Raw genomic sequence first — 13,290 nt, 5'->3', positions numbered from 1 at the left:
CATTGACAAAAAATGTCACTTATCCCCATTTAAAATTTTATATAACCCACATAAAAATGACATTTGTCCTTTAAACATGTGAGAAACACATTTTTTATTAATGCTATTAAAAAAGTATTAAAACAACATGTGTTTCTCACATGTGAAGAGACACATATCAATCTTACATGAAGGTTGTATAAAATTTCCTACAAACCAGTTTGTATGAAATTTTTGTCCATTTGCAACACCCAAGTGATGTGTCCTCATCATCGTGACACCAAAGCAACTTATGTTATGTCATCAACACTTGTATTAAAAAAAAAAAAAAGAGGTGAAAATTCATCCAACCGCATCCCCCACCCTTGTAGAGGGAGGCAAAGGGTGGCTCCACCACTAGAAGGCAGAACAAGAATTTGGAATTTTAGGGAAAACATGCTAGCTTGGAGGCCCATGTAGCTTCGCCATTGTCCACCACCACACGGTCCACAGAAAGAGGTGGAGGGTGGTTACACCACTTTCAGGGGTAGACCTAACAGTAGCACCCTTCACCCCAATTTCTTTTTTTATTGGTTCCCCTAAACCTTAAATTTTAGTTTCACCCCTGACCACCACAAAAGGAAACGGGTCAACTAGTGACAGTTTTGATTGATACATGCAGTACTAACAATTTCATAAAAATATTGGTATTGCAAAACGGTTTTCAGTCCCATTGAGATCTTGTAAGAAGTTTGAGATAACACTTTGAAGATGAGAGAATATTGTTCTTTTTAAATATTTTAATAATAATTCTTACATTTAATGCTTTTTTTTTCCCCTAGTGGTGCTATGAGTACTACAAAGTGATTATGTGATGGACCGACACTCCATACTTTGTGAAATAATGTTTAAACCCTGGCTTTATAATTTTTGCTCAATTTCAGTAAATATTTCATATGCTTGACTTTATTTGTTGAGATATAGTGTGAGCCTATACATGAGAGGGTGTTAGACTATTAATTAAATAATTAAATTTACTATTTTTTTAATCAATTTAAGTTTTTGAGACAATTTTTCTTTTTATAGATAAAACACTAATATTAATAATCAGGAAGATGAGACTTACTCAACAAGTACAATAGACTAGATGTAGGAATGACATTCCTCCACCCAAAAATCACCTAACATCTGCATGATAGCTTGTTTTGCCAACGTATGGGCTGCTGTGTTAACAAACCTACTGATATGCTTTATTCAACCGGTTGAAGATTATGAATCCTCATCTTGGTATCATTTAGCAAGGAGTGTTCTGACGTAGAGTAAAGATGGCAATCAGTAAATCCCCCTCTAACACCATAAGACGCAAGCCTTTACCCACACACATATTCACTGCCCCCCATGATGCCATTGCTTTGGCAATGGTTGGATCATCTATGAACGAAACAACTTTTGCCATGGCAGCTACCACCTCTCCTAGATCATTCCGCACAACAGCTACTATATCCATCTGCCTCATCTTCTTATTTAAAGTTGCATCCTAGTTCAGCTTCACCCAACACCTTGGACACGAAGTCCACTTGGGAGGAGTCGGTACCGCAACTTCCCTCTCAAAAGCCCCCCTTGTGTTGCTTCATGAAAAAATTCAACCAACTCTTTTGCCTTTGTAAGGAGCTGGGTCGAGGTAGTAAACTCTCCGTTAAACATGAACGAGGTTCTTCTTAACTAGATTAACGGCATCACCGTCAGTGCTTCTACTAACTCCTCTCCATCTAAACTGTCCTGCAATTGCTTAATGAGGCTCATGCCTTCACACTCAAATATAGAGAGCTTTTGTATCCGGCATCGACAGTCTTGCCACACTGCTACCGAAGAGGGACAGCTCCACAACGTGTGAAATGAGGTTCCAATATTGACGAGGCAGAAAGGGCAAAAGGATCTTTTACAATTGCAGAAAAGGTTTTCTTCGATGGCCAATAAATTGTTGCACAACTTCCACATAAAATCTTCAAAATCGGAGAGTATTGCAACTTCTCGATGGATTTCCAAAAAGCTGGGATCTCCCCAGTCTTTGAACTCTTTCCCTTTTCCTGGACCCTTCTATTCATCTCAAGATGATACGCACTTCTCACTGAAAAGCAACCGTTTTTAGAACTTGTCCAAACCAGTTTGTCATCATGTTTCAGTGGACTAATCACCAAACTACAAATCCTAGCAGCCTCCTCTACATAGAAAATTGCTTGAATGAGATCAAAATTCCACCACCCAGATCCTAGGTCTATCAGAGTGTTTACTCGAGCTTCATGATGTAAACCTTGGACCGGGAATTGTACTCGGTAATTAGGAGAAGTAGGTATCCACTTATTGCCCCATATTCTCACTTGCTCTCCATTCCTTATCCTCCACATCAGACCTTGCCCAAGGACTGGTCTATCTTTGAGCATGCTCCTCCAAGAATATGATGGACTTGCACCTAAGTGAGCCTGCAAAAAAGACACCCCTGGAAAATATTTGTCTTTCAGGATTGTTGCCACCAATGAGTTTGGTTGCTGAATTAAACGCTAACCTTGTTTGGCAAGAAGGGCTAAGTTTAAAACTTCAAGATCTCTGAAGCCCATCCCCCTTGCTGTTGTTTGAAAGACCCATTTGTGACCAATTCATCCACTTCACCTCTTTAGCCGCAACATTGTTTCCTCACCAAAAACGATTCATCAAGGAGTTTAATTGCTTCAATAGCATCTTCGGAAGCTTAAAAACGCTCATGCTATACATAGGAATAGCTTTTACCACTGGCTTTAAGAGCACTTCCTTTCCAGCCTGGGAAATGAACTTCTCTTTCCATCCGTCTAATTTCTTGCGAACCATATTCAAAATTCCAGCAAAGGTGTGAGTCTTGGAACGGCCCACAAGGGTGGAAAGTCCCAAATATCTTTTAAAGGAGGTCGTAGCTTGGATACCAACTGAAGAGTTGATGAAGTCTTTAAATTCTCTTATTGTATTGCTGCTATAGAAAATGAAGGTTTTTTTCACTATTAAGCTTTTGTCCAAAGGCAATCTCATACTAATGCAGAATATTAAGGGCATTTCCCCATTCCTTGAAATTTGTCCGGCAAAACAAAAGGCTATCATCAAAGAAAAAGAGGTGGCTAAGCTGAAAACCTCTTACTGAAATTGACACACTTGTGATCTTCCCTTCTAAACAAGCCAATTGCAATAGAGAACTAAGACCCTCAGCACACAAAAGGAAAAGGTAAGGGGAGAGGGGATCCCCTTACCTTAAACCTCGAGTGAGAGTGATCAAGCCAAGATGAGAGCCATTAAGAAGAATCGAATAAGAGACAGATATTACACACCTCATGATAAGCCCTATCCATTGTTCAGAAAACCTCAACCTTCTCATCATAGCTTATAGGAAGGGCCACTCGACCCTATCATAAGCTTTTGACATGTCAAGCTTAATTGCCATGTAATAGTGGCAGAGCTAGGATTTTGGGTGAGGGGGGTCAAGAATTTTTTTTTCCAATGAATACGAACTCATTTAGAATTTAATTGTAACTCAATTGAATTATTGTTTTCCATAATCTCAGACAACTACAATTGTATATTTTATACAATTAATATATGAAACCAAAACTATAAGTCTATATATATATTCTTAAACAATCAAATATAAAACAATTATATATATATAAAAAAAATCTAAGGGGTAATTACCTTTTCCCCCCATGAACTACCGGCCAGTGTCATTTTGCCCCCACGAACTACCCCTTCGACCAAAATAGAGCATCCAACTACCAATTTGACACCGTTTGCCCCCTTCCGTCAGTCAGACCCGTTATGTCCGACGGTCAACTGCTCACGTGCATGTCAAGTGCCGTCTACCCCATTTTTATTCCGAAAATGCCCTCCGGTACAGTAGATTAAAGCTTATGAAAAGAAAAAAAGAAAAACAAAACAAAACAATTCAAACTAAGCAACAGAAGCTTCTTTCACGTCATTTTCTTTGGTGTTCCACTTCAACTTCAAAGCAGTAGCCCGCTGAAAGAGTCGTCCTTGAAGAGCTTCAATGTCTTGTTCATGGAAGAGCGAAGCAACATCCGGAGAGCCCATCTGCCGGTGTGGAGTACCTGCACCTTTGAAGACTTCCTTTACCGATGAAAATTTCGGCCGCTTGTTCTACGGTTGTGTGAACTATGAGGTAAGATTTTTTTTTTAATGGATCTGTAAATAATGGGTAGTACCTCTTCTTCGTCTGCTTATTCTCTTATATTTTATAGATAATGGGTAATTTTTTTAGGGTTTGAAAGTTAGATCTTAGATTATTGTCTTAGGATTTTTTTTATTTTATTTTATTTTATTTTTTTTTTTGTTCCTTGGTTTCCTGTTTTTGGACAATGAGGTGTTTTTTTTTTGCCTGAACTGTTTTGGGGTTATTGTTTTCGGACAATGGGTAACTGAAGACAATGGGTCGTTTTTTCTTTCTTTTGCTCGAGTGGTTTTTGGTTAAATTATCCTGAAATGAGGTATTGGTTATTATTTAGTTGTGTTCGGACAATGATTGCATGATGAATACCTCTTAGATAATTCATGAAATCAGAGCATTAATATCTTTCTTCTCGTCATTTGCTGAGGACTTTAGCAATAATGACACCACTATTTGGCATTGTAAATAATTTCAGTAGCATTATGTTGTATTTGGTTTGGTTAAATGATAAGCAAATTGAAAGCACCACTTTTTGTGATATGCATGTACTGTATCTTAACAAATCGAAAGAGAAGAGGTCAGTGAGCTTAGTCATGTATGTTAGATTTCTATTTTTTTAATTTATAGATATGATCATGCTTAAATTCCAAAAGAGCCAGATTAATATGTACATCATTTCTATATGTATCATAATTGCATTGTATGCTTGTTTCCACATTAATTACCCCTATAATATAATTATGTTAGTAAGTAAAGTGGTATCAACTCTTAATTATACTTGGCCTTCCATTGAACTTTTTTTAACGTTGAAAAACTAACTTTGTTCATGAGACCTCTAATTGAATAGGTTGGTCGGTCTTGCGGATTCTTCCAATGGAAAGATTCTGAAATGTGTGAACATGCTAGACGAGCATTGACTCGTGTGCAACACAGGCACGCTATGCTGAACAAGGAAGTTGTAGAATTGAAGGCCAAGCTAGAGATCAAAGCAATTCGATATGACATGCAAGTGAAAATTGCAAAGACAAATAGCCGAATTTTGGCATTTTCTTGGGTTTTTTTTGTTGTCTTCTTAGCTGTGTTTTGGGGCAACTTGTATGGTGTCAGTCAAGGACATATGTCCTACAAACAGCTACCTTGAAAAATTGTAATGACTAATATGTTTGTAATGATTAGTGTATTTGTAACTTTGAAACCTTGTAACTAGTGTATTCGTAAACTTCGTAATGTGTAGTGTACTTGTAATGTTTGTCTCCCTCTTTTCGAAAATGTAAAAAATGTGTATAATTTCCTGGCATGAAATTTGGTATCATCAAAATAGCTTTTTGACAACCCCAATTTGATTCATTATTCCTTGTACATATGCTAAAATACTGACCTATACTTCCAACATACGAAACTTGAACAAATAGTTTCCTGAAAATACTGACCTATACTTCCAACATACGAAACTTGAACAAATAGTTTCCTGTACAACTTTGCATTTTGGCATCATCAACATAACATTTTGGTATTTTTGCATAATTTCAAATCAGAAAACATAGCATTGTTCCTGCATATTTTCCTTCAAACCTAAACAAGTTGTTTCCAACAACATCAAACCAACATAGTCCATATTTCCCACTACAACATCAAAAAATTGTTCCTATCAACAACAAACCAAATTGTTTCCAACTACACTGTTTTGGAACCTGAACAAATAGGTTCCAACATACAAATCAGAAAACATAGTATTGTTCCTGCATATTTTCCTTCAAACCTAAACAAGTTGTTTCCAACAACATCAAACCAACATAGTCCATATTTCCCACTACAACATCAAGAAACTGTTCCTATCAACAACAAACGAAACACAGTTTCCAACTACAAACCAACATAGTCGACTATCATATTTCCAACTACAAACCAACATAGTCGACTATCATATTTCCAACAACAGTTTATAAAAACACATCAAGGCTGCCATATTGGTTTTTTCCCTTTGTTTTTAGCTTCCATTCTTCGTATACCCTTCTCCACTGTTGGTACCACCACTCTTGCTGGCTTCCTTACTGGTTCTCGAATGACAACTCCGAGTGCCCTGGCCGGTTCCCGAGTGCATACTGCTGGTTGTGAATCATCACATGTTAGGTCAATAGTGGGTATCTCTTTGTTGGGATCGGGCTCCTTAAATGCTGCCATCAACCTACCAGACCTCCTAATAGGCCTTGCAGCAACAGATTTTGCCTGTGCAACACACTCTTATTAGTAATTCAAAGTCTATTTACATATAAAGTATAGGGTGGAAAGCTGTATTTACTTACAGCTGTGGAATTTGCTCTTTGTGATGCCCGAGTATGCATTGAGGGAGCCATTGTCTTACTCCTTTTCGTTGAAGTAGGCTACATATGTAACATCGTCATTAGAAATAACACATATATATTTGTAATAACAAATGTTACTGATACCTACATCAACAGTAGTAGGTGGAACTCTCTTTTTGGGCTGTGAAACAGGTTGTGCAGCTGTAGATGATTCCGTAGGCTGTGAATCATCAGCAATTGGGTGAGAAGGAATCTGCGACACAAAACAACCAAGGTTAGGAAAATTATTAACAAAGTTGGCAATTGTCTTTTGTTATAAAAAAATAAAAAGTGGTATTTAAGATATATGTACTTACATCATCTAAGTTCAACTCTGTTGCAGTGCTTGGAGTGGACTTCCTCTTCCTCCTAGGGCAAGTCCTAGCATTATGGCCAACTGTCCTGCACTTCGAGCATCTCATGCTTACACCACCCTTCCTCATGCAATGTGGGTTTCTTGGCTCATCTGGACCCCTTCTCCGGAGCTTCTTGGGCCGGCCTGGGGTAGCTCTAATAACGGGTGGGTGAACCTCATCTTGCCCGGTTCTGACCCATTGGTCCTCACTTGGCACTGGGTATATCATTGGGTCATAAGCCATTTTGTAATTCTCAACACTGTAATACGGATGCAGGTACTGTTCAGGTTTGGCAGAATGATATAAAATGGCTGAGATGGCATGTGGGCATGGAATGCCAGTCATATCCCACTGCCTGCACCCACAAACACGGTCCGTCAAGCTAACCACAAATGTGCCATAACTGCACAACACTTCATAGATTCCATCCCCAGCATAAGTTGAAGTACATTCCGCAGCATCCTTTCCACATTGGTCTAACTTTGCCAATATCTTCGGGCACCATTCCCCGACATACTCCCTTATTCCTTGCCTCTTCTTCTGGTATCGCATCATCAACTTCTTCCTAATCATCTCCAGCATGGTAATGATTGGCTTGTCTCGGGCATGGATGATGTACGAGTTGAAGCACTCGCATAAGTTGTTCATGATCAAGTCGCACTTTGGGGTGGTGTCAAAGAAAGCCCTAGCCCAGGTACGGGGGTCAATCTTCTCCAAATAAGCATGGGCAGCTGGACTCAATTTCCTCAGCGCCTCCATTTCCCTTTGATACCCATAAAAATTATATGCAGCAGCTGCTTTCCACAGCTTGTCTTTTAGCACCAATCCTTTGTGCCCATCACCCCTAAAGTTTGCATATAAGTGTCGGATACATATGCGATGCGGTGCACTTGGTAGGACCTCCTCGAAGCTTGGTATCAACCCCTAGGCAAAGAACAATAGAAGACAAATTAAAAATAAATAAAGAGAGATTTGAGTCAATGAAAGTAAATGCACAAGTGAAAATGTATGAAAAGACAATATTTTAATATACCTTCTGTCTGTCAGAAATGAATGTCCACCCAGTACAGCCATTTGGACCAAGGTCCCCCACTAGAGTCTCTAGAAACCAGGACCAACTATCCTTGGTTTCAGCTTCAACCACAGCCAGTGCAATCGGATAAATATTGTCGTTTGGATCTCTTCCCACAGCAACCAACAATTGCCCCCCGAAATGTCCCTTAAGGAAACAGCCGTCAACACCTATCACGGGCCTACAAGCCCTTTTAAAACCCTCCTTGCATGCTGCCAAAGACATATACAACCTTTGAAAAGTAGGTGGGACGTCTAACGTAGGCCTTTCAACTTTCATCAACAGTGTACTCCCTCTATTCATTTGTCTTACTGTTGCACAATAATCCCATAGCCGCTTGTACTGTTCCTTGTGCTTACCTTCTACCTGTTCTTTCGCCTTAACCCTGGCCCTGTACAGTTGTCTAGGAGTAACATCCACATTCCATTTCCTTTTTACATCATCAAAGAGAGCTGCAATTGGATAGTTTGGCTGTGTCCTAAATTTGTGGGTCATTCTGTCTGCAATCCATCTAGACGTTACAATCGAAGACTTGTAACATCGTGTACACTGGTGTTTAGGGTTCAGTGACTTAAGCATAAAAGTTCTCTCACCCGTAACCAGTGAACCATAAACTCTCCAAGGACAACCCTTGGGCCTACTCTTACAAACTCCAATAACCCGATCCCCATCATTTTTTGTGAACACAACATCCTTACCCCTAAACAAATTGTATTCTCTCACAGCTTTCCTGAATTGAGCAGCAGATTCAAATGACATGCCAACATCCAAATGTGGGTCTTCCATGTCCACATCCTGAAACTGGGAAACCCTAGTAACACACTTAGGCCAACTACTCGCCTCATACTCCTCATCACTTTTAGGGGGAGTTATGAGGATATCACTTCTAGCTAAGTTAGAGGATACCTCATCCTCTTCCTCATCATCCAACATAGTAGCCGAACCACTTAAACCACCAACATCAGCTGCCTTTTCATGGCTACCCTCCCCATGACCACCATCCTCCTCATCAGTATCACCCTCATCATCAAAATGAGGACTATAATCATCATCACGTTTTGAACCACCAGCTTCTGGTTCATCAGCCCCATCCCATGCATCGTCATCGTCACTTATCAATGCATGCCAGTATGGATCATTTACAACCTTCAACCTCCTTTCCTCATTACCACTTTCCACAATATCTTCACCCTTACCCTCACCCTCATTTGCCCCTACTTCAGCACCAGCATCTGCAAAAGACACCGTGTACAGTAATACAAGTGTATGGCCTAATAAGACATCGGCCATTCTGGAGACATCCTCATCAGATGTTAATAAAACCAACCCATCATCTAATTCTCTTCCGGGTATTCGATAGTACACCAGGTCACCTGGTTCGTATCCAAATTTTCCAGCTACTCTTTCGATCTCAAAAAAAGACAAACAATCTAGGTCATACGACTCTTCATACAACCCTATTTGCCCTCCAACATAGGTGCATTTGTATCGCCGATCAAACCGGCCCCCGTAATGAACCCTAAAAATGACATCGTTGTTTGCCATTGTTCAAGTGATAGGATTGATTGACACTGCACATAAAACATACAAACACTGAATTGAGTTTTAAATTTTAAATTTTATTTCGAAAACTTAGAAGTTTATAGGTCATAAACTTTTTAACAAAGAGTTTCACGGTCACTTCTGAACAATGAAGTCAAACTACTTTGTTGATTAGTGACTTGAAATTATTCGGAAAATAGTACTTTCTCTAATGCCAAGTGAAGCCACAAGAACACACACACATACACTTCAGTGAAGGCAAATATTTGCATGTATGATCCTATATGCCTATGCCTAGTGCTTGTGTTGGATGAGCCTGAGGGGATTTGCGTTTACTTGGTTTTTCAAGGCATATGAGTCTTTGTCTTGTGTTTTCCTCAACTTACTGCATTTGGTACAAATAGAATGCTTATTATGTTTTTGTTGAATTTTCAGATTTTGAACAGTGTCGCTCCTTTAAAGAACTCTCTCTCTCTCTCTCTCTCTCTCTCTCTATATATATATATATATATATATATATATATATATATATATATATATATATATATATATATATATATATTATTTGGTTTATGCTGAGGCTTGCTAATATCTTATTTGAACTGGATAAACATGGTAATGTCTTCCTGTTCAATTTAAATGCAGTTTTGATTTTGAAGTTCATGAGTGCTAGATTGTCCATTTAAGAATTTGCATATTTGTTGCTCTTTCAGGCACATGAATTGTTGAAGAAAAAGAACCTTGGTAAAAAAGAAGGTTGGGCTGTTGTAGATAGTTATATTTACAGTAGTTTCTCCAATGCATGAAATTTTATGCTTTGGCTGTTGTAGATGATCAATTATTTTAACCAACACTGAATTTGGTTTGGTTTTCTTTAGCCATTCCTCGGCATTCATTTATTTGTTGGTTGGCTTGTAGGGATGCTTTAGTCACTAAGTAGAAGATGGTTTTGATAATGCGATTTTAAAACTTTATGTTTTCTGAATGTTTTCTATTGATAAATTTTTTCTAAGAGAATTTGAAAATATAACGAGACTCTTGAGTATTGTGATGCACCCTAAGATGCACCCTAAGATGCACCCTAAGATGCGCTAAATCAAATATGTAATGTATGAAATACCAAAGTAAATTAAATGATAAATAAAGTATGATGATCGTTGCCCTGTCAAGATTGATAGGGCAGAGCCTATTTTCACATATTTTTATAACAGTATTTATTAATTCAATTAATTCAAAAGTATATATAAACCCTACATATGAAATTATTTTACATTTTACATAAATTGTAATTTGTAGAGTCAAATGATTAATATCTTTAGTTATATTTCAATAATTCGGATGTACTAGATGAAGTTCCCGGAGGTTTTCTGGTTTTGATATTTGATTCTGGTGTTTGTGGTTGCTGCAGTGTTTGTTTTCTGTTCTGTTGTTTTGGTTGTGTGTAGTAGCTTGTTGCTTTATTAGTTGTGTTTCGTTGAGGAGTAGTGCAGGAGTGCTTCCAGTCTTCACTGGAGTGTTTGTTGGATGTTGAGATTGTGCTTTATAAAGTTTTTATTCATCGAAAAAAAAAAACCTTAAACAATTTCAAAACACACACAACAAACAAATGGGGAACAAAGGGGACCACTTCAGGGGAAAATTGGTGAACTTTAACACACAAAGGGGAACAAAGTAACAAAGGGGGCCACTTCCGAACAAAAAAAAAAAAAAAAAGAACCACTGACCGACAAAGGGCCGACCACTGCGGGACCACTTAAGGCAAAGAGGAAACCCTAAACAAATAAAACCAAATCCCAAGTAGCAAATCTATCGGGTACTACCAACAAATAACAACAAAAAGAAATCAACAATAACAAAGCAACAGGTCATTGATCAGAGACAATGAAAACAAACAAATTAAATAAAAAGTACTTACAATTCCGAAAATCTCCAACAAACAGAGTTACTTGTAGCAGATTGGTAGTTGTTATAGGCTGATTTTGATGTTTGAAGATTGCATGAGGATTGAGTTCTAGGGTTTTCAGTGTTCAAAGTGAAGTGTGGTTTGAATCCGAAAATAGTGAAGTGTGCGGCGCAGATTAGGGTAGAATGAAACAAAATTCAAGGGCATTTGAGGTATTCCACGCTAATAAGGGTATTCTCGCCTTTAATCGTACCGGAGGGCATTTTCGGAATAAAAATGGGGTAGACGGCACTTGACATGCACGTGAGCAGTTGACCGTCGGACATAACGGGTCTGACTGACGGAAGGGGGCAAACGGTGTCAAATTGGTAGTTGGATGCTCTATTTTGGTCGAAGGGGTAGTTCGTGGGGGCAAAATGACACTGGCCGGTAGTTCATGGGGGGAAAAGGTAATTACCCCAAAATCTAAATATGAAAAAACAATAAATTCAAAAGAACAATTCAAATATAAAAACTTAAATTTTAATTAAAATAAAAGTTTATTACATATTTACATACCTGATAGGCTGGTTGAGATTGTTAAGTGTTAGAAGTCGGATCCTTCTCCTCCTCTTGTTCATGATTTGTAAAAATAACACTTTATGTGTTGTTGTGTTAAGTTCAACCAAACCTCCACCCCTGCGTTGAAAGCCTCAAAATTTACAAAATTTTTGAGTGAGATTTGACACTCACACGGCTCTAAGATTACTCAACACTCAACAGTCTCAAGCAAGTCGCACTCTGCACCCGAAATGACACATTGTACACGCCACACGGTCAGACGCACGTCACCCCACACAATCCACACTAATTGATATTTTTTTCCAAGTAACAGCTACTCTACATTCAATTCATTTGTTTTTTTCACATGATTTCATTTGCTTTTTACACATGAATTGATTTGCATTAAATTGATTAGCTTTTTTTTGCACGACTTCATGTCTTGACGTCTTGTGAAATGTGAAGACAGAAGACTCATCACACTAAGCACCAGCTACTCGATCTACTTGATAGTTGATAGGCAACATAGGCTGCTGTCAGCTTGCATCCACAGTTATCCAACTTTTTAGTTTTATTTTTTGTTAAAACGCTGCATTTTGGATAAAGAAAAAAAAATTAATGTCGTCTTCTACCTTCATCAACCTCTGAACTAAACTACCTAACCTACTTACAGTCTTCTTACTCTTACAGAGTGAGTAACATAAATGAGAAAGGTGGGGCAGGAAAAAAAAAAAACTCACAACAAAGAGTGGGCAAACTTGGCCCTTGATAAATTGTCATGGCCTGTTGGGGGGGGGGGGGTATTTCAGGGGCATAGAAACAAATTATACCACCTGCAAGGAAATTTTCCAAGGGCAAATGCCCCCCTCCATTCGCCCTTGCCATGTAACCCTTTTCCCCTTTCATGCGTGTGCTCATAGTATGGAGGGCATCAATAGGCCACCAAAATGTTATCAGTAATCAAACGCCTTGGCACAAAAGCGCTTTGATAAGGAGATATGATCAGATTTAGCACTGGTTTTAGCCTATTTGCTAGGTGATAAGTCTTGAATTATTCGATTCAAGACCTCTTAATTTGCATTTGTTAGGCCTAGTTTGTATTGTATATATAACGTTTTGTTGTAGTTTGTTTTATGTCTTATTTTCAGGTTTTAGTTGAAATCTAGTTCAAAACACTTGAATTAGACCTGAAAATACATCAATGGCAATTTGGTCATTTCCAGAGTTCGAGGCTGATCCTGAAAAGATGAAAAATTGACAAAGGCAAATCGATCGATTGATTATTTCTTCAGTAAAGAAATCGATCGATCGCATTATCATTCGAAGAAAATCGATCAATCAAAGCCGATCGATCAAACCTGGATATTTTCTGAGAA

General features: G+C 38.4%; 2 protein-coding genes across 2 annotated transcripts; one reads left to right on the top strand and one right to left on the bottom strand.

Annotated features, from left to right (window-relative positions):
- Positions 1–3,694: 3,694 nt before the first annotated feature.
- Positions 3,695–5,355, top strand: LOC133865526 (uncharacterized). Its single transcript, XM_062301949.1, has 2 exons — positions 3,695–4,153; positions 5,007–5,355. Exons 1-2 carry the CDS (start codon positions 4,022–4,024, stop codon positions 5,298–5,300), a joined length of 426 nt encoding a protein of 141 aa, XP_062157933.1. The 5' UTR covers positions 3,695–4,021; the 3' UTR covers positions 5,301–5,355.
- Positions 5,356–6,112: 757 nt separating this feature from the next.
- Positions 6,113–9,219, bottom strand: LOC133866326 (uncharacterized). The gene is made up of 5 exons (XM_062302845.1): positions 7,891–9,219; positions 6,819–7,781; positions 6,611–6,715; positions 6,463–6,540; positions 6,113–6,385 (listed from the first exon to the last, which is right to left on the bottom strand). Exons 1-5 carry the CDS (start codon positions 9,217–9,219, stop codon positions 6,113–6,115), a joined length of 2,748 nt encoding a protein of 915 aa, XP_062158829.1.
- Between the last annotated feature and the right edge of the window lie 4,071 nt (positions 9,220–13,290).

The sequence above is a fragment of the Alnus glutinosa genome, chromosome 4 (genome assembly GCF_958979055.1).
Source record: "Alnus glutinosa chromosome 4, dhAlnGlut1.1, whole genome shotgun sequence".
Taxonomy (NCBI): Eukaryota; Viridiplantae; Streptophyta; class Magnoliopsida; order Fagales; family Betulaceae; genus Alnus; species Alnus glutinosa.
The sequence above is the reverse complement of the archived record's forward strand: the minus strand, read 5'-3'. Positions and strand labels throughout refer to the sequence as shown.

What these genes read in the sequence shown, in the direction of transcription:
- LOC133865526 (XM_062301949.1), top strand. Translation starts at nt 4,022, where the DNA reads ATGTCTTGTTCATGGAAGAGCGAAGCAACATCCGGAGAGCCCATCTGC. An exon ending in ACGGTTGTGTGAACTATGAG is followed by an intron (nt 4,154 to 5,006) that starts GTAAGATTTTTT and finishes CTAATTGAATAG; the next exon opens with GTTGGTCGGTCTTGCGGATT.
- LOC133866326 (XM_062302845.1), bottom strand. Translation starts at nt 9,219, where the DNA reads ATGGCCGATGTCTTATTAGGCCATACACTTGTATTACTGTACACGGTG. An exon ending in TCATTTCTGACAGACAGAAG is followed by an intron (nt 7,782 to 7,890) that starts GTATATTAAAAT and finishes TTCTTTGCCTAG; the next exon opens with GGGTTGATACCAAGCTTCGA. An exon ending in TTCCACCTACTACTGTTGAT is followed by an intron (nt 6,541 to 6,610) that starts GTAGGTATCAGT and finishes TTACATATGTAG; the next exon opens with CCTACTTCAACGAAAAGGAG.